This window comes from Phragmites australis, chromosome 2 (assembly GCF_958298935.1).
Source record: "Phragmites australis chromosome 2, lpPhrAust1.1, whole genome shotgun sequence".
In the NCBI taxonomy this organism is placed as follows: Eukaryota; Viridiplantae; Streptophyta; class Magnoliopsida; order Poales; family Poaceae; genus Phragmites; species Phragmites australis.
In genome coordinates, this window is record NC_084922.1 from 49,731,421 (window position 1) to 49,749,265 (window position 17,845).

General features: G+C 42.0%; 3 protein-coding genes across 6 annotated transcripts; 1 reads left to right on the forward strand and 2 right to left on the reverse strand.

Moving 5' to 3' along the window:
- Positions 1–573: 573 nt before the first annotated feature.
- Positions 574–5,626, reverse strand: LOC133909545 (autophagy-related protein 18a-like). 2 transcript variants are annotated; one of them, XM_062352015.1, is made up of 4 exons: positions 4,345–5,613; positions 2,506–2,707; positions 1,044–1,170; positions 574–953 (listed from the first exon to the last, which is right to left on the reverse strand). In XM_062352015.1, exons 1-4 carry the CDS (start codon positions 5,239–5,241, stop codon positions 863–865), a joined length of 1,317 nt encoding a protein of 438 aa, XP_062207999.1. In that variant the 5' UTR covers positions 5,242–5,613; the 3' UTR covers positions 574–862. The 2 variants fall into 2 exon arrangements, with proteins under 2 accessions (XP_062207999.1, XP_062208000.1); XM_062352016.1 differs by lacking the exon at positions 574–953 and adding an exon at positions 2,118–2,148 and having other exon boundaries at positions 4,345–5,626.
- A 952-nt stretch (positions 5,627–6,578) lies between these two features.
- LOC133909547 (protein SRC2-like) lies at positions 6,579–7,910 on the reverse strand. Its single transcript, XM_062352017.1, has one exon. The coding sequence runs from the start codon at positions 7,798–7,800 to the stop codon at positions 6,754–6,756; it is 1,047 nt and encodes a 348-aa protein (XP_062208001.1). The 5' UTR covers positions 7,801–7,910; the 3' UTR covers positions 6,579–6,753.
- Positions 7,911–11,472: 3,562 nt separating this feature from the next.
- LOC133909548 (mitochondrial thiamine diphosphate carrier 2) lies at positions 11,473–17,845 on the forward strand. Of its 3 annotated transcripts, none has more exons than XR_009908404.1 (8): positions 11,473–11,725; positions 12,975–13,091; positions 14,075–14,186; positions 14,595–14,722; positions 15,393–15,545; positions 15,733–15,882; positions 16,776–17,177; positions 17,376–17,845. XR_009908404.1 is itself a non-coding variant. In XM_062352018.1 (8 exons), the coding sequence occupies exons 1-8, from the start codon at positions 11,600–11,602 to the stop codon at positions 17,401–17,403; spliced, it is 1,011 nt and encodes a 336-aa protein (XP_062208002.1). In that variant the 5' UTR covers positions 11,473–11,599; the 3' UTR covers positions 17,404–17,845. The 3 variants fall into 3 exon arrangements, 2 of the variants coding, with proteins under 2 accessions (XP_062208002.1, XP_062208003.1); XM_062352018.1 differs by having other exon boundaries at positions 16,776–16,972; XM_062352019.1 differs by having other exon boundaries at positions 16,776–17,845.

Genomic DNA, 17,845 nt, shown 5'->3' on the forward strand with positions numbered 1-17,845 from the left:
TGTTTTCTTTCCCCAGGCGTCAACTCTAGTGGACGAAGTTAGGTACGGCGCAGAGGGGTCTTGTCCCATCTCGTAGCATTAAATAATACAGAGTGAGACTTTTACAGATCGACGCGGCGCCACGAGACAGATGAAACGTTGTCAGCAGGCCGATCAAGCAAGTGGTCAAGGACAATCCTCTGTAATTATAGCTTAGGTTAGATATTAGGATGGTCACAATCTTCTATTTGAACCTACACATAAGTTCTTCTCCTCCCTACTATATAAAAAGATGACGACCCCGTTTGTGAAAAAAAAGAAAAGATCAAATCTAACAACTAGCTAAAACTACATCTGTAACTAATTAAGATCCTCCATAAAATAACACAACACGTAAAACTATTATTTTAAAAAAACCTAAGCATATATAACTCTGTCTCTAAATCTATTATACATGCACACATCAATTATTAAAACACCAATCACGAACTCACTTTTCAGCATACCCTCGACACAATCAATCAAACACACGAGCATAATTGCTGTACGAACATAATAAAAAGCCAGAATAGACCCGGCAATCAGCTCACAAGCAAAACGTCTAACACTTGCTGATTTATTCACGAAGGAACAACAGACCATTAGCGGAACGAGCCTATCAGTTAGTTGATAAAAAAGAATTGTAGAAACATTGTAAGGCTATTATTCATAAACAACGATGCATTCTATCATGTTCATCTGCACAAGGTTCTTTCAACCCTCCACAGAACATACTTGGGAACCAACACCAAGATATATTTACAAATAATATTAGCTTTGCTTAGCCCCCAGAAGAATGAGTGCGCGCAAAGATACTGTACAACCCAGGTACACGATTATGTTGCTACGGTTGATCCGATGGTTTCAGGAAACTGTAGCACTCCAGCTGCAGCATTTCTCCTCCATTAACTGGGTCGAACTGGCATCTGTAGAAGCTGCAAACCCATGAAAAATAGATTATTAAGTTCAAATCTGCAGCTGCAAATTACAGTACTAAAAGAACGTGTTCAGTTTCATGCCCGTACCTTCCATCCATACCAACAACTGCCACGGTATTCTTCTCATGTCCAAATGCAACAATATAATGCTCACCCTCATGCAGCCTGAATTGAGCAACCGACCACTCGGAGTGGAAATATTTCGGCAACACACCTACCAGTGATGGAAAATAGACAAGTGAAAAATGAATACAAGCCTAAATATGAAAGGCAAATTGATAATAGCCCAACGCTTTCATCTTGAGATCCAGATCGCTTTTAACTCATCCCGGGTAACTAACATGTATAAATCAAAGACCACATAGTCAAGGCATATTCTCGTTGTATGCTTAACCATCAAAACAAAAACCAGCTCTTTTTTAAGACCCAACCAGACAATCCACAGAGTGTTTGGTTCCAAGCTTCCAGCATGCCAATATATCAACAGATACTCCCTCCGTTCCAAAATAGAGGGCATATTAGGATTCGAAAAGGTAAAACTTCATAATTTTTGACTTACAATTAGTCAAATTATGCACATGTTTAGTGTACAAAAGATGTATCAATAGATTCGTATTTCACACATCTTTTTGTAAGATATTGGTTTCGTAGCAATTAAGGTTCTAAATAGCTAGCTATAGCTGCACAATAGCTGTTTTAGACATCAAACGCAAAGCAACAGGCCAATCTTTCGCTATATGAGCTATAAGCGCTATTGCCCTAAATAGCTGCGCTATTTGCCATAGCTTGTAGTTAGAGATAGCTCCGCTATACCAATATGCCCAAAAACAAAGTCAATTTTAATATCGAACTTTGCTAGAAGGCATAAAAACATTTCTTATAAGTTTGATCTATGAAAAAACCTAGCAAGACACCATATCTTGCTCTTTTTTCAAAACTCCAACATCTATATTTCTCACTGATTAAGTACTTATGTTAACAATATTATGACTTATAATCTTATTATATTATATTTAGTACTTATGTCATATGACTTAATAAATTTTCAAACATGAACTATATTATGTAAAAATTTAAATATTTCGTATTTATTAATACTAAAACACAAAGAGCATGGTAGCAATTGATAATATATTGTAAGAGAAATTAATGGTCGTATACTTTGAAAGACTTTCTCAAATCCATATATGCCCTGTAAAAAGATAAGGAAGGAGTACTGAGTATAAAGGACAGAAAACAATCTTAAAGGAATTCACTTATAAATAAGAGATTGAGGGGGGCAAAGGGTTATTTTTTATTCTTGTACTATTTTGTATTCAGTGAGAGAAAATATAGCATACTCAGCCTTAAAAAAGCTTCATCCAACATGGATGATTTGATACAAACCAACCACCTAAGTATGCTGCGTCAAATAAGGAAGTTCTATAAAGTAAATCACAATACTCAGCTTGTAGATTCTAAAACAGAGGTTTTAAGCCTACAAACATCATTCGGAGTAAACCAAAAGGGTGCCCTTTCCAGACATGGGTTTTCCAGACAGGGAACTTACCCTTAATGAAAGAAAGAGGAGGACTCATATGGGGAACTTCAGGATCTGGAGCCGGCAGAGGCTTATCATTTGCAGTTGATCCCACATTTATCTTTAGATTGAACACATGTATTGTTCCTTTATCACTGGATACAGCCAAATACTGCAAATTATTTGAGAAAGCCAAGCTATATATTTCGGCTCTATCAGCACCTCTCCTTACCTACAAGAGAAGAAAGCAGACACAATTAATAACTATACCCTCAGTAAAGGAAATGTTAAGATTTCATCACATCATAAGTTTGCTAATCATCAAAGAATAGCAAATCACAAGAGCGAATATACTAAAGGGCAGCATAGGTTGGTAATAGTTACACAAAGAGATCCATAAGTAGGAAACTTGATCGGTAAAAAACAGAAGCACTTCACAGTACAATTTTATATGTTTTTTTCTTCAAATCCAAATACTTTAAAAAAAACGTGTATTTGCCAATCCATGGACCCCATTGAATTGTCATCAAGCTAGCAGCCACGAGGAACTAACTGTCCGTCCAGGGCATCTTCCAGTCTCAGACATCCTATCAAACTGGTAGGGAATGTGTCAGACAGCTCTGCACGCTCCTTCCTTATGGTACCAATAGGGGTGCTCATGAGCAGTGTGGATGGGCTACCAATTTAAGCACTAGTAATCCAAGAACACTACTGCATGAGCTTGCTGTTGGATGCATTTATCAAGTTTGCATGGTACCAATAAGGGTGCTCATGAACGGTGTGATTGGATTACCGGTTTAAGCTTAATCCAAGAACACTAGTACATGAGCTTATTGTTGGATGCATGCATTCTTTTTCTTATTTTCTCAAACAATTTTCAACCTTTCCACACACTAGACACAACCTGCGCTAGCCTTACACGCCAATGAATCACCGGGATGGTCAACGCCACATCCGGCCCAAAGGCAGTGCCAGCAATCCTAGCCATCTTAGTTCATTGCCTCACCAGGGCTGTTTACACCGTCACCTCCCCATTCCCTAACTAGACCCATTCCATGGTCTCCATTACCAGGCTCAGCGCCACCATTGTTACCATGGTCACAATTTGGGGAGGTGGAATACCCTAAGTGAAGTTTCTTTGAAATCTAAGGTTGAAAGTGTGATTTTAATGTTGAAACTTTGGGGGTTTTAGGATTGAAACTTTGATTTTGGAACAAAAAACGTAGAATTTCGGGTCAAAGTTTGATTATGAAGTTGAAAGTTATCAAATTTGCAAGTTGAAGGTTCAAATTTGTTTGGATGGAAATTCAATTTTGTTCTAATGTTGACAGTGGTGGAGGAGGCCCACTGTGTTTATTTACGCTTAGGAACCAAGGGTAGCACAAAAAAAGACCTGAAAAAAGTTGGGCCTACTCCCAAAATTTTCTAGCATCAAGAAGAAATATTTGCAGCACACAAAGTGAGACAAAGCATAGCAACTTTTTAGCGCAAATCCTGTTGCAACTCTATAATTTTATAAGGTACAAGTCCGAGTAAATGATCATAATGGAGAAGGCCAGTGTACTAGAAAGCTCCAGTTGTTTATCAATTCAAGAAGGCATAAACTTAGAAAATATTCACAAGGCCTTGTGGAGTTTCCTCACAGAAGCTAACAAAGTGCAAAAGTGATCCATATGAGCCGGCTCTATACAATGCTAGCTAAGTAGCACATTTGACCACAAAATAGCATTACTCTGACATTCACATCCAGGAGTTGCTCAAAGATATATTTTTCCCCTATGCACTCAACCAAATGTAGTTTTTGTCAATTCTAACGTTCTCCAACAGAACTTGCATGTTCACCATTACATATAAGTTAAGAAAGCTTACTTCCTGCAGAAGATTGCCCTCAGCAGCATTGAAGATTCTGACTAGCGTTCCTTTGGTGCTAGCAGTGGCAATCAGCCTCCCATCCATTGACAATGCAAAGCACGCAACACGGGAAGCGTGTGCATTGATAAACTTGGTCTTCCTTGCCCCGTAGTGTTCCACCCTGACCTGCCCCTTCTGCGCACCAGGGCAAACCAGCACAATCGACCCAGGCTGCTGCGACACCGCGCAGAGGCCCTTCGGATTGGGCGCGGTCTCAATCTGGTGCACGAGCTTAAGGTCTGAGAAGTTGTAGACGAAAATTTTGTTCTCGAGGACCACGATGATGCGGTCGCGGCGGAGGCAGACGCCGCGTACGGGGGACCGGAAGGAGAGCTCCCCGATGCAGCGGCTCTGGTGGTCGTCCCAAATCATCACCTTGTTCGGCGGGTAGTGGGGGTTATCGCCGCCGCCGACGAGCGCGAGTATGTTGCAGCGGAACAGCATTTCGACGACGCCGATACCGCCTCCCCCGCCGCTGTCCCCCTCCGCGGCGAGGTCGCGGCGGAAGATCTCGCGGAAGGGGTCGCAGTTGTAGATGCGGAAGCCGGACTTGGTGCCCGCCGCGAAGCAGCCGTAGTCCTGGTTGAAGGAGATGTGGAGGAGGTCCTTCGCCGCGGGGAAGTGCCTCTCGGCCCCGCCCCCGGCGGCCGCGACGGCCGCGGGGGTGGACGAGGCCGACGAGACGGACTGAGAATCATTATCGCTCTCCTTGTCGCCGGAGGGGGTGGACTCGATCGAGGTGGTCGAAGCAGGCGGCGGCGACTCCGGCGCCTCCTCCTCCGTCTGCGGCGGCGGCGGGTCGTCGGACACGGGGTTAGGGTTCGGTGGGGCCGGCTCGGTGGCGGGCGTCGCCATGGGAGAGGAGCGGGGCAGAACGGGGAGACAGGGTGGGGTTGCGCCTTGCGCGAGTCGGAGGTTGGCGGTGCGGATAAAAGTCAGGGATGAGGTTGGCTAAGTGGGGCTGGAGGTTGGGTGTATTTACGATTTGTGCCATCGGTCGGGGTACGTCTAGGGTTGGCGTAGCGGGGAAGGCAGCACATACCTATCGTGGCGTACGCGTTGCTGTGAGCTACTAAATTGTACTCGTACGCCGCTATACACGTACCGACGTACGTAGCCTTGTGTACCTGACTGGTATACGAGCGTAGAATTATACGACGTACTCCACTCTGTGGATTTTGCGCCCTAATCACTTCGAGTGAAGAAACGATTAATTCAGGCACGCTATCGCCACCATCCCAAACGAATTATTTCGCAGACAAGAATTTTTTTTAAGGGATTTTAGTTCTTTCAATGATTCAATGGTTTACTTTTACAGTTCTCATCATGAATAAATTCTAATATCATTCTCTTTACGATGAGGTTCCCTCTTTTTTTCTTCACGAATTCATTCGAAGAAAAGTTGTTGAAGATGAGAGAAAATAAAAAATAAAAACGAAAAGAGGAATAAAAATAAAATAAATAAATAACATTGATTGATGATATCTCAAGCGTAGGCAATTGGACGAAAAGATTTTTGTTTAACTAGTGTGGCTACGAAGCACATATTCCAATAGACAAATCGATCAGGAGTATACTTTTGCTTGTAGAACTAGTATAAAACTTATGGATTTTATGTTTGCAATTTTTCTATGGGATGATAGGTCGTACTCTACATCATCATGCATGATTCAATTTTGAGGTACCATCGAGAATCAAGTTTTGGCTTGGATCGAGGTACCATCGGCAAAGTTTTGGCTTGGATGATATTCTACTCACTAGAAATCAAACTTAGATTTGCTCATTATGTATTTTATTAATGTTGATTTTTTTAGTGATAAACATGGTATGTGAGTGTGTGCGTGTGCAGGTGTATCTAAAAATCAGGTACCATCAACCTCTGTGATTTTGTAATTGCTGAAATGGTCAAAGTTGACACCGAAGTGTTCTGACATCGTGCAAAACCGCCGATGCACTCGACAACGTTGAGAGCCAGTCATGTCAGCACCTGAGAATCATGCGTCCAATCCTATAACGCGCAGACATTGCATTAGCCCTAGCCGGAGAGAATCGCAAACAAATTAGACGAGAATCGCAGCAGCTTTCTATGCATCAAATGCGCGTCGACATTTGAGTTCCGCACCAAGTTTCCATCCAAACGCATCAACACAACACTTGAATCGATCAGACTAACAAAGATTCAACATTCGGTGTAAAAATTTGAACAAAAACTGCAGTTCATACACTAGATCATTTGATGCATCGTATTTACATTACCCTAGCAGACAGTAAGATGCATAATTTGGTCCTCACAATTAGGTAGAAAAAAAGAAAGCAAATCCAAAACGAAAGACATCAGCTGTATCATGTCATCCTCATCAGAGCGCTCTAGAAATCAAAGCCACCGCCGTCGTCGAACCCGGCGTCGTAGCCGGCATCGTGCGACGACGCATCCGAGATCATATCCCCGATCAGGAGCCCGCCGACCGCGCCTCCGAGAAGCCCGGCCCCGAGCCCCAACCCGAGGTTATTCTTCTTCGGCGGCTTCACGGCCTGCTGCTGGTACCCGTACCCAGCCTGCGGCGGGTACCCGTACCCAGCTTGCGGCGGCGGCGGGTACCCGTAGCCGGCCGGTTGCTGCGGTGGGTAGCCGTATCCGTACTGCAGAGGAGAAGCCGCGTAGGGCGCCGCGGTGCTGGGGCCGGCGGCAGGGTATGCCGTCACCGGCTTGCCTGACGCGGGCGGGTAGCCGGATGGGGTTGGGTAAGCTGTTGTCGCCTCGTTGGGCTTTGCCGCAGGCGGGTAGGCGGTGGGGGGCGGGTAGGTCGCGTCGGCCTTGGCTGCTGGCGGGTAGGCGGTAGGAGGCGGGTACGCATCCGCCTTGGCTGCCGGCGGGTAGGCGGAGGGAGGCGGGTACGCATCGGCCATGCCCGCTGGCCGGTAGGCGGAGGGAGGCGGGTACGCTGCGGCCGGTGGAGGCTGCGCGTACGCGGCTGAGGCGGTGTTGGGAGCGTAGCCGGCCGATTTGGTGACCTCGCCGAGCTTGTATGAGAAGTTGAGAACCCCCTGTGGCTTGCCGGACGAGATCCTGCGGACCTGGTACGCGACGAACTTGGAGGGGACCGGGCCGTCAGGGGCGCCGGAGAGGAGCTCGGAGAGGGGGATGTGGACCTCGCCGACGTCGCGGTCGCCGAGGGCGCGCTCGGCGCGGAGGAGGACGTGGAGGGAGCCGAGGCCCGAGGCCGGGACGGTGAAGCGAAGCGTGGCGTTCCAGGTGGGGTTGCGGCCGCCGCGGCGGTCGGCCTGGATCCGCTGCCGCGAGCGGGGGTCGCCTGAGAGCGAGACGACGGCGTACACCTCCATCTTGGAGAGCAGGTTCACCTCCTTCAGATCCTTCGCCGAGATCAGCGTCAGCTCTAGCGTCCTCTGCGCCATGCCGGGGACTCAAGACGATTTTTTTCCTCGTCTGATTCGGTGGAGTGGGGAGACTCGAGATTCTTCGAAATTTATCTGGTATCTGTGCGCTCAATTGCTAGACTACAGAGAATGCTTGTTCACCTTATATAGCACAGAAGGGGATCGGAGGATACTGCCAGGGTATTTCCTGGACGCGCATTCCTTACTCTGACTATGACGTGTGGGTCCAAGTATATGTGGGACCCTCTTTCAGCGGAGGAGTATGGTGGGTTTTAGGTCCCTCGGGATGCGCGTGAGGACTAGGCGGTTGCCTGACACGCGGGGGGTAAGGGATGAGTAATGTCGCATGAGTGACACGTGGTCCCAACTAGTTTGGCCCCACCCGTCAGTGAATTCAGCCGCAAGGCAGTGGATGGAGGGTCCCGATAGAGTATAGACCATTCTTGTCTCCGTTCACTGAAGTGGGCTCGATCTGCAGTGGGTGAACACGCCGTGCAGCCGGCCCACGAACGACGACGCGCTTCGTTGGGTGCTCTTCCCAAGTGGAGATCTTCTACGCGTTGACCTGCGCCGTGTATCCGTGTGGCGTTGCTCTCGATGAATTTCAGTTGTGGTAGGCGATTCCCTTGCAGGCTAAGGAAAAAGGAGGACGCCGTGCGGCGGAGGGATCCTCCACTCCACGCGTGGAAGACGCTGCTTTCTTCGTGGATGGGGGTGCATATTCCTCCTCCTCGCCGCTCCCATTAAGATTCGATGTTATCGGTATTTTACAGTCAAACAGAGGAGATTTGGATAGGCATTTCTCACGGTTTTTATTACAAAGGTATTTCTAAGTTTGTTTTTTAAATGAGAATAAAAAGAGAAATCAGAAAGAGAACGAAATGAAGGAAATATGATTAGAGATAATTTAATATAATACCAATAAGATTCTATAACAATTATAATGTTATAAACATATTTTTAATGGTTTAACATTTAATTTTGTTATCATATATACGACTTAATTACATACACAGCTTATTCGAACTACTGAAAATGTCAGATAGAAAGAAATAGATAAAAATGTAGTATATTTTTTACATATGCATCACACTAACAGGCCAATCAAGTACTAGCTACTTTGTATGGCGTTGGATTTTGATTGGACCCGTTAAACTAAGACACCATTGCCACAGATATAAAGGGCGTTGCTTCACGGAACGCCGCTCCATTCCTTTATGCAACCTCGAAAGTGGAGGTGAAGGATTAGGTGCTTTCCTTGAAGAAAAAAAGATAGGTGCTTGATGGTGCAGACTCCTACGTAGATAACGTTTTAGGTTCTCGTGTAATGTTTAAAATATGTGACGTTAATAATTTTAAGATAATTTTAGTCTAAATTTTTTAATTTTACATCTCTATTAAGTAACTTCTTCTTAATATAAATCTCATTTCTCATACAATTAATAATATAAAAAGAGAGTAAGATAGTTATTTTATGTTCAACTATAAATATATCTATTTTAAGATGATTAGAGTATAAATAGATCAATTTTCTCTCTATTATTGCAACAAATTGAGGTGGACCTAAGGCCTTCTCCAGCAGGACCGTCAAAACCATCCGCTTCACTATTGCCGGCTACTGTACCGACGATTTGCTGATTTCGTTGGACAGAAGAGCACTCCAGCAGCTTCTCTATCTGGTGCTACAGTGATACAGGAGAGCAGTAGCGTATCCCAAATTTGAGGGACTCTCTCCCCTAACCTATCACTATTCACAGAGTACGACATGTGGGTCTGAAAAAGGAGGAGAGTAATAGAAGATAGGAAATATGGTAACTGTTGGAGATAAAAAAAATAGGGGATACTGTAATAGTGTTAAGGAATGCTATAATAATATTTTAGAGATTAATTTTTAAAGTATCTATTAGAGATAGGCTAAGTTGTTATTTTCTTTTTAGTTGCTCCATGTCTGTTCGCTCACATATGGTGACTGTTGAGATATCTTACTGTTAGCATTGTTGTCCTTTTCAGGTAAAGGACATTGTAGTAAATGAAGTTTTCGTGTAGTGTCATTTTTTTCAATCAGTGGTAGTGTCTAATTATGTTTTATTAAAGTCATGTCTTATAAAAACGTCTTTAATAATATAGTAAACTACTACCTACAATCATTACTCTTATATTATCTATAGATAACTCTTCCAAGTTCCAATAAACTAGCATAATTACTCTTATACATAATATGGTCATATAAATTGGTGCTAATTTGAATTTACTAGCGCGTAATATGGTCATATATATATTAGTCTGAAAAAAGTACAGCACTTATGCAACGCAAGTGATTTGTGTTCTTTATACTCATACCAGATGGTATCCTTGTGTATTTACCCGTCACCTATTCTTGATCGGAACGAATTATTTGATCGGGAATAGTCCGTGAAAACTTCTTTAGGTGAGATGGGTGGTTGGAGGACAAGCTCCTTGTGTTCAAGGCGTGTACAATGATGTGGTCATAGTTGCCACATGACTTAACATTAAACTTTTATAATAGATTGTCTTTTAAGTTGTCTTCTAATAATTCTACAAGTACATAATCTGTACATGTACTAAATGAACATTACGAGCTACATGCAAACGACAACTCATATTACTGTGCATGAGTAGTTTTGTAGTTCTAAATTTTAGCTTATAAAATCATTATTTTATAAGACAACAATATTTTTCTCTCATCCAACTCTCACCACCACATCATCTAAAATCAAATGCGACAATGCATGGTGTCTAACCATCTTTAAAACAACTAGGGCCTTTTCGGATGACGTGATTTTAAAAAACCATGGTACTGAGAAATTATGGTTTTGAAAACCAGAGCCATTTTACTACATTTAGAAAAAAGTAACGATGGAGTTTCCAGAACTCCCAAAAGACCACACTTCTTTTTTAGTTTTGGTACTCCACTTTTGGTAATACTATGGTTTTTAAAACTACATTTGTTACAGCTGTCTCTAATTTTTCTAAAATCAAAATATTTTTTTAAGAACTTAATATCCAAGCATGCCATATTGTACTTATCTTAGGGAAGTACATTGGTATACATATAGCCAACTTATATAATACCACATAGGATTTTAGTGATACGGAGGAGAGATGTAAGAGTAAAATGTCGTCGTTTCACGAAGCAATGATTTTATAAACTAAAATTTAGGGTTATGAGATTACTCTTGCACTATTATACGAGTTGCCATTATCTGCAACTCACAATATTTATTTGTTTCATACACATATTAATAAGTTATAGAATTATTATAAGATAGTTAAAAAAAAGATAGATCACTATAAAAATTGTTTATTAAATCGTCTCAAGGCTACTTATTAATTTATGAGAAAGCCTTATGAGAAAGCCTATAAGATGATACCGATATACTTGTCTTTATTACCGTACTTACGAGATGATTAGTTTCAGTTGCCAGTCAACTTTCTAGAGAGGTTACAGGCGCCTTTAATGACGTCTTTAGTTTGGCGTGGTCCAACTAAAAGAAAAAACCCAGAAAGCACCATCTCAATTTTCTATTCGAGTCAAAATAAAAAAGGTCAAAATGTGGAAAACGTAAAGAAATGGTGACCCTGCACCGTCTCGAAGTGTATGTAAATTATCCGTGCCCTCATCAAACGTGGCAACGGAAACATACAAGTCGGCGCCTCGTCCTCGTTGTTAACCGAACAAGGCTGCTGGCCCGATCCACCACACGACCCCAAGAGCCAAACCGCCTCTTTTCCAAAAGCCAAACCGCCCGTTCTCTCGTGACTCGTCTCCTTCCTTCTCGCCTCCTCGCCGCCGCCGATGGGCTCCGAGGAGGAACCATCGCAGATGCGGAGGGCGCTGGTGGACGCGCTCGCGGGCGCCGTCTCCGGCGGCATCTCCCGCATCGTCACCTCCCCCCTCGACGTCATCAAAATCCGCTTCCAGGTCCCCACCTCCGAAATCTGCTATCGTCGTTAAGTTCGCCTGCCCGATTGTTGCGGTAACTGCTTGCTGGGAGCCCGAAAGTTGTTTTGTTTGGAGCTAGAAATCGTAAGATCGGCCGGTTGTGATTGTGTGGGAGCATTTTTTAGGCTGTTGGTGTTTTTTTTGTGTGTGTGTGGAGGGGGGGGGGGGGGGGCTTTAGGTGTGGGGTGTGCTGGAAGTCGTCTACCTCTGTGGATTCAGCACTACATTGGTTATTTGCAAGAAATTGGGGTTCGGGGATACCACCAAACTGTGATAATTTCTGCGAATTTGTGGTTTGAGCGTGGGTGAACTACTTGGTTTGATCAATTTGGAAATTGAGTAGGTAGTACTTGAAGTGATGGCCAATGCTTTTTCTTAGTTTCAAATGATGGAGGTTTGCGAGCAGTTTGATTGGTGAGCTAAGCATAACTGTCATTAATTTCGGATGGTGCAGTCTACTTTTTTTTTAGTTTAATTCCTGTTGTATTAGCTTATCCGGAAATTAGTAGTATTTATTGTCACGGCACATTTACTCAATTTGATGGTAACGAGTTGCTATCTTTACTTTGACGAGTTCTGCCGAAGTTGGGTGGTTGGAGATACTGAATAATTTAGTAAATTTTTTAGCCTTACGTAATGTACTTTATGACAAGCTTACCAAAACCAACTCTCCAGCAGACAACCAACCTTGATAATGCTGAAGAGCTGCTATGTGGTTTTGGTTGAACATTCTTCCTATCATTTTTCTGTCAATGTTGGTTTATGGTTTCTTAATCCCTAGTATCACGACAATCTACTTATTATTTGGGTTTTGGGTCTATTTGCGGATACCTTTCATTATATATTAGTTTGATGCGGATTTCTGTGAGCTACCGCCGATTGTAGTTTTGAGGATCCTGTTTGTCAGAGGATGAACTATTGACCTTATTTGCTCATCAGTTTTCGTAAATGAGTTTCCGTTTTATACGAAGATTGTGAGACCCGGTGAAATTTATTTTCAGTAAGAGGCCTTAAGGATCAAACTCTTTGTGTGGCAGAATATATTTAGTGAACTGTATTTTTCACTTGATTTGATTGCTCTCCCCCAAAGTTAGAGAGTAACATTGAAAATAGGGGCAACTGCCATTGGATGGAACCTTACCATTCAATACATGATAATCTTTCACAGATTATATTAGCCATGGCTGTTTTTTGGATGTTCAGAGGTTTCTTCAACGTCTCTTTGCAGGTTCAATTAGAACCCACAGCCTCGTGGGGTATTCTTCAAAGGGATGTGTATGGACCTTCCAAATACACTGGCCTTCTGCAAGCAACTAAAGATATTCTCCGAGAGGAAGGTTTACCGGTATTCACCTTTCCCTTAACATCTCGGTTCATGTCATATCGAGAAACAATCTTGTACATATATTGTTGCTTATGAACTTGCATGCTATGTGGCATCTACTAGACTAAATCTCACTTTATGTCGAATTGTTAGGTTTATTTTGTGAATTTCTATCATGCTGAACGTGGATCAAATAAGAAAGCCATCAGAACTGAGGATTAAACTCTTTCATATGATATGTTATACATAAGGTTTCCTAGAATTGCGTTTTCATGCCTTCTTTGCTTCTTTTCCCTTGCCTTGGCATGTAGTACCTTACACTGTGCGTGCTTTCATAACACTTGATATAGTAACATTTTACCGTATGATACTTACCTGTTACCTGTGCATAGCGGGATACTGAGACACACTGATAATGTGAAGAGAGAGACGGGTCGACCAAACTTAACATGAAAGTAGTTTGTAAAGAGAAACTTGAAGGAATGAAATATCTCTAAAGAACTATCCATGGATAGAAGCGCGTGGAAGTTAGCAATCCACATGCCAGAACCATAACTTATGCATCAGTCTCCTTGTATTGTTATTACTTTTACTTTTTTTATTATTACTAATATCTTTATTTGTTATTGTTGTATCATCATCTTTTTAGTTGGATCTTGTTGTTGCTGTTGTTGTATACTTACCTGTTACCATGTGTTACACCCCAAATCAATGGTACTAAAACCATATCCATGCCTGTAAAGATGTTGTAGCATTATACCATACCAGATACAAAACTAGTGAGAGGTGTTAGTATATTACTATAAAGTTGTGCAAAGAAACCAGGCTTAGACTGGGTCACTCTATTCCTAGGTATAGATTAAGTTTGCTCTTATTTTTTTGGTGTGTTTCTCACCTTTTCTGTTTTCTGTTTGGCCTAATAGTCTATTATGATATTATCTATGCTAAACGAATAGGATCATTCTAGATAGATGTTCTTACTGTACAAAATTCTGACCTTTCAGGGATTTTGGAGAGGAAATGTACCAGCTCTGTTGATGTATATGCCATATACAGCTATACAATTCACTGTTCTACACAAACTAAAAACATTCGCATCTGGTTCATCCAGAACAGGTATCTTTTTTCTGCACATTCTGACTTGTTTATTTCTCTAGATCAAAATATCTGTTGCAACGGCCATTATCTGAAGTGTAATGGTAAATACTTGCAGTAGTTGTGATATGTTTTAGTACCTTTATTATCATTATTATTTTCTCATCACCTCTAGCCTACCCCAACTTGCTTGGGACAAAGGATTTGTTGTTGTTGTTGTATTCTGTTGTGTAGCATGGTAAAATCTTGCTACAGAGAACCATGGTCTCCCTTGCCTCAAAATTATGTGGGAGATCCTTATGTATTAGTTCAGTACTTACTCTCTGTCTCGATGACATTACGAAAATCCATATACATTTTTCAGAACTGAATCGTTGTTATGATTATTTGCATCTCTGCAATCTTATCTGATCTGAATTTTCTTCCCAGAGGATCATTTGCACTTGAGTCCTTATTTATCCTATGTAAGTGGAGCGCTAGCAGGATGTGCAGCAACAGTTGGATCATACCCATTTGACCTTCTGAGAACTATTCTTGCATCGCAGGGTGAACCTAAGGTAAATCTTATCTTACCTGTGATTTTTACATTGCTTTTATTTCTTTGAAGATTGAACAGTTATGGCATGTTCAGAGCGATTCATTGGACATAATGACAGGTTGGGATTTAGGGTTTGAGGTCTTAATGTCCCTTGTTTCACTAGTTTGCATGGAATCTCAATGGGCAGGGATTGGGAATTTAAGGGTTCGTCTCTCACCATTTCAAAATTCATGGAGAGGTGTGGTAATTGGTTGGAATGGCATTGTTGTTTAAAGAACGATGGATGCATCCCAGTCCTTCATCATCACCTAGCTTAGCATGACTTGTCAATTCCCCACAATTTCCATCCCCTTCGCTAAGCATTGTATCGGAACTGCACGTAGTTTTAGAACCCTGGCTTTTCTTTGTATATAAAAAACCCCGGAGTGGTAGCAATGGTGCGTTGCACCATCCTTGCTGAGGCAATTTGGGCAAGAACTCTACCTGTCTAACAAACTCAAAATAATACCGGTTCAGATCTGTTGTTGCAAATATGCAAATATGCTGTTTTTGTTAATTTGCCTTTTAGTATTGGATATAATTATGCAATTTTTGTTGTTGAGATTTTCTGTTGATGGACATTCTTTGCAATACTTATGCATTTCTCAAATGATTTGCTGATTCACTGAGAGTCATACTTTTCTCTATAGGTTTACCCCAATATGAGGTCTGCATTTGTTGACATAATTAAAACTCGCGGTGTTCGAGGGCTTTATTCTGGTCTATCTCCAACTCTTGTTGAAATCATACCATATGCTGGCTTGCAGTTTGGTTCTTACGACACTTTCAAACGTTCAATGATGGTAACAACACTAAACAGTTTTGCACATATATGATATATGAATTTGAGGTGATTAGTAAATTATATGCTGTCACTTTTATCATTCTTCGATGTAATACATGCTTAATTATGTCACTTTTGATTGGTGTGGATTCTCTGTGACCTCTGGTTATGCTTAATCTTCCCTTACCCTATTTTCCTCCATGTAGGCATGGAATAGATATAGCTATTCACATCTTAACTCAGGTAGTGAGGATGACTCGGTATCAAGCATCCAGCTATTTCTTTGTGGGTTTGCAGCTGGAACATTTTCAAAGGCTACGTGTCACCCACTTGATGTTGTAAAGAAAAGATTCCAGGTAACTTGTCTTGGAAATCACAGATTTCTCATCCACTTTCTTCGTGGTATTTAGATATAAGAAAGTGCTTGTGACAGTTCAAAGGTGATTGAGAATCATAACTGACAAATAACTTGATACTCCATCGCTTTGAGATATAGTTACTGTGGTTTATCATGCTATTGTAGTGTGTTATCAGTTGTCACCATGCTTGGCTGGGTTAATTACCATTTCTGCTCTGGTGCTATCTAAAGGCAGCTGCAGGATATGACCTGCTCAAGGCTAAAGCATCGGGCACTGCCCCTTAATGAATTAATTGGTCCTTTACGGCTCTTTTTTATATAAAAAACTCCTTCAGATAGACCCACTTGATATATTTAAACCAGTTCACCTGGTTCACGTTCTGCATTGCAACCTTGAAAAAAAATGAACTCGGGCCCCCCTTTATTTGAATCGCTTGTATGAGCCTGTATATGATTTACCAGTTACAATTTGATCTTGTCTTTCAGTCATTAGGGCCTAAGTTATGGTCCTATCTATCTGTCTCAATGTCTGCACTGTTTGAATTTCTTATAATAGCCCCTTTTGTTCACTGGAGCATGTTTTGTGTGTATATGGTTTTTGCTGACCTGCTGTAGTCCGTAGACAATTATTTCCAAACTGTTCTCTTTAGCTTATTGCCAACGTGTCCTGTTGTACCACTATTAGCGAAACTCTTTGCATTCGTCAATAATTGGGCAAATGACCCATTTAGATGAGTTGAAGAATTACTTGAGCATGGGTCATGAATCATGATTGACCGTCATGCCTTTTCTTGACTGTCATGCCTTTTCTGTTATAATCTAGCTGCCTGTATTTATCTAATAAAAGATTGGAAGCCATGGTGCGCTCATATTTCCTTTATCATACTGCAGATTGAAGGACTAAAACGTCATCCAAGGTATGGGGCTCGAATTGAGAGCAGCACATACAAGGGCATGTACCATGCCTTAAAAGAGATCGTTGCAAAGGAGGGGTTTGGAGGCCTTTACAAAGGGCTTTTCCCTTCTGTGGTGAAATCGGCCCCTGCTGGTGCTGTGACATTTGTTGCATATGAATACATCTCAGACTGGTTAGAGTCAATAATGATGTGAAAAACCTTGCAGTAAAATTTTGTCTCCCCAGTTTTGTTTGTACTGTTCATAGTCTTCCTGCTTTTGTACAATTGTATTAGCATAATTGATTTTATGTCTGGAAGAGGCTGCAGTTCCTTCGGATCTTGCAGTCTACACAAGATTTTGGGAAGCCTGCAAAAATCTGCTGGATGAATCGTGCTCGTAAGCTCCTCTCATGGGTTTTGGAAAATCACCTAGACATTACACAAATCAGCAATCAAGATGGCCATTAAGCATTTCCCTTTCTAGATATCTACTTGGCCGGAGCTACCTTTTATCTTCGACTTTAACTTGTATATTTTTTGTTGTGTGTGCATGATGATGTGCCTGCAAGTTACTGAACCTGAAAATGTTTTGCAGGATCGGGAGCAAGGCTGGAGTTGAGTGAGTTCTTGTTGGATAACGGAGGCATTGAGATACCATCATGAAAACAGCGTCCACACTCTGGATATCAATGAGGATTCAGTTGTTTTGATTTGAGACCGCAAGGTCAATCGAGAAGTGCATACAATTCCTTGAGAGCTGATACTTGTAAAGCCTTACGTAGAATGGAGATATTTTGCTGTTTCTCTACCTTTTCCCCCATTGCCTAATGTGGTGACAGTGGATTAATTGATCTGTAACACCAAGGCTGAGTAAAACTAATGTAGAGCACCGGCAGTTTTGTTAAGATCTTATTACCATTCTTTTTCCAACTTAGGTCGTGTCCCATCCAATTAGTTTGAATTACATTGTACGCCATTGATCAGCCTTATGCTTTATGCGAGGTGTAACTCATCAAGCCATTTGTTGTCTGACCACTTTCTGCAAGCTTTGTTGCGCTGGCGATA

What these genes read in the sequence shown, in the direction of transcription:
- LOC133909545 (XM_062352015.1), bottom strand. Translation starts at nt 5,241, where the DNA reads ATGGCGACGCCCGCCACCGAGCCGGCCCCACCGAACCCTAACCCCGTG. An exon ending in TCCTCTTTCTTTCATTAAGG is followed by an intron (nt 1,171 to 2,505) that starts GTAAGTTCCCTG and finishes CATCACTGGTAG; the next exon opens with GTGTGTTGCCGAAATATTTC. An exon ending in GTTGTTGGTATGGATGGAAG is followed by an intron (nt 954 to 1,043) that starts GTACGGGCATGA and finishes ATGGGTTTGCAG; the next exon opens with CTTCTACAGATGCCAGTTCG.
- LOC133909547 (XM_062352017.1), bottom strand. Translation starts at nt 7,800, where the DNA reads ATGGCGCAGAGGACGCTAGAGCTGACGCTGATCTCGGCGAAGGATCTG.
- LOC133909548 (XM_062352018.1), top strand. Translation starts at nt 11,600, where the DNA reads ATGGGCTCCGAGGAGGAACCATCGCAGATGCGGAGGGCGCTGGTGGAC. An exon ending in CTTTCAAACGTTCAATGATG is followed by an intron (nt 15,546 to 15,732) that starts GTAACAACACTA and finishes TCCTCCATGTAG; the next exon opens with GCATGGAATAGATATAGCTA. An exon ending in TATGAATACATCTCAGACTG is followed by an intron (nt 16,973 to 17,375) that starts GTTAGAGTCAAT and finishes AATGTTTTGCAG; the next exon opens with GATCGGGAGCAAGGCTGGAG.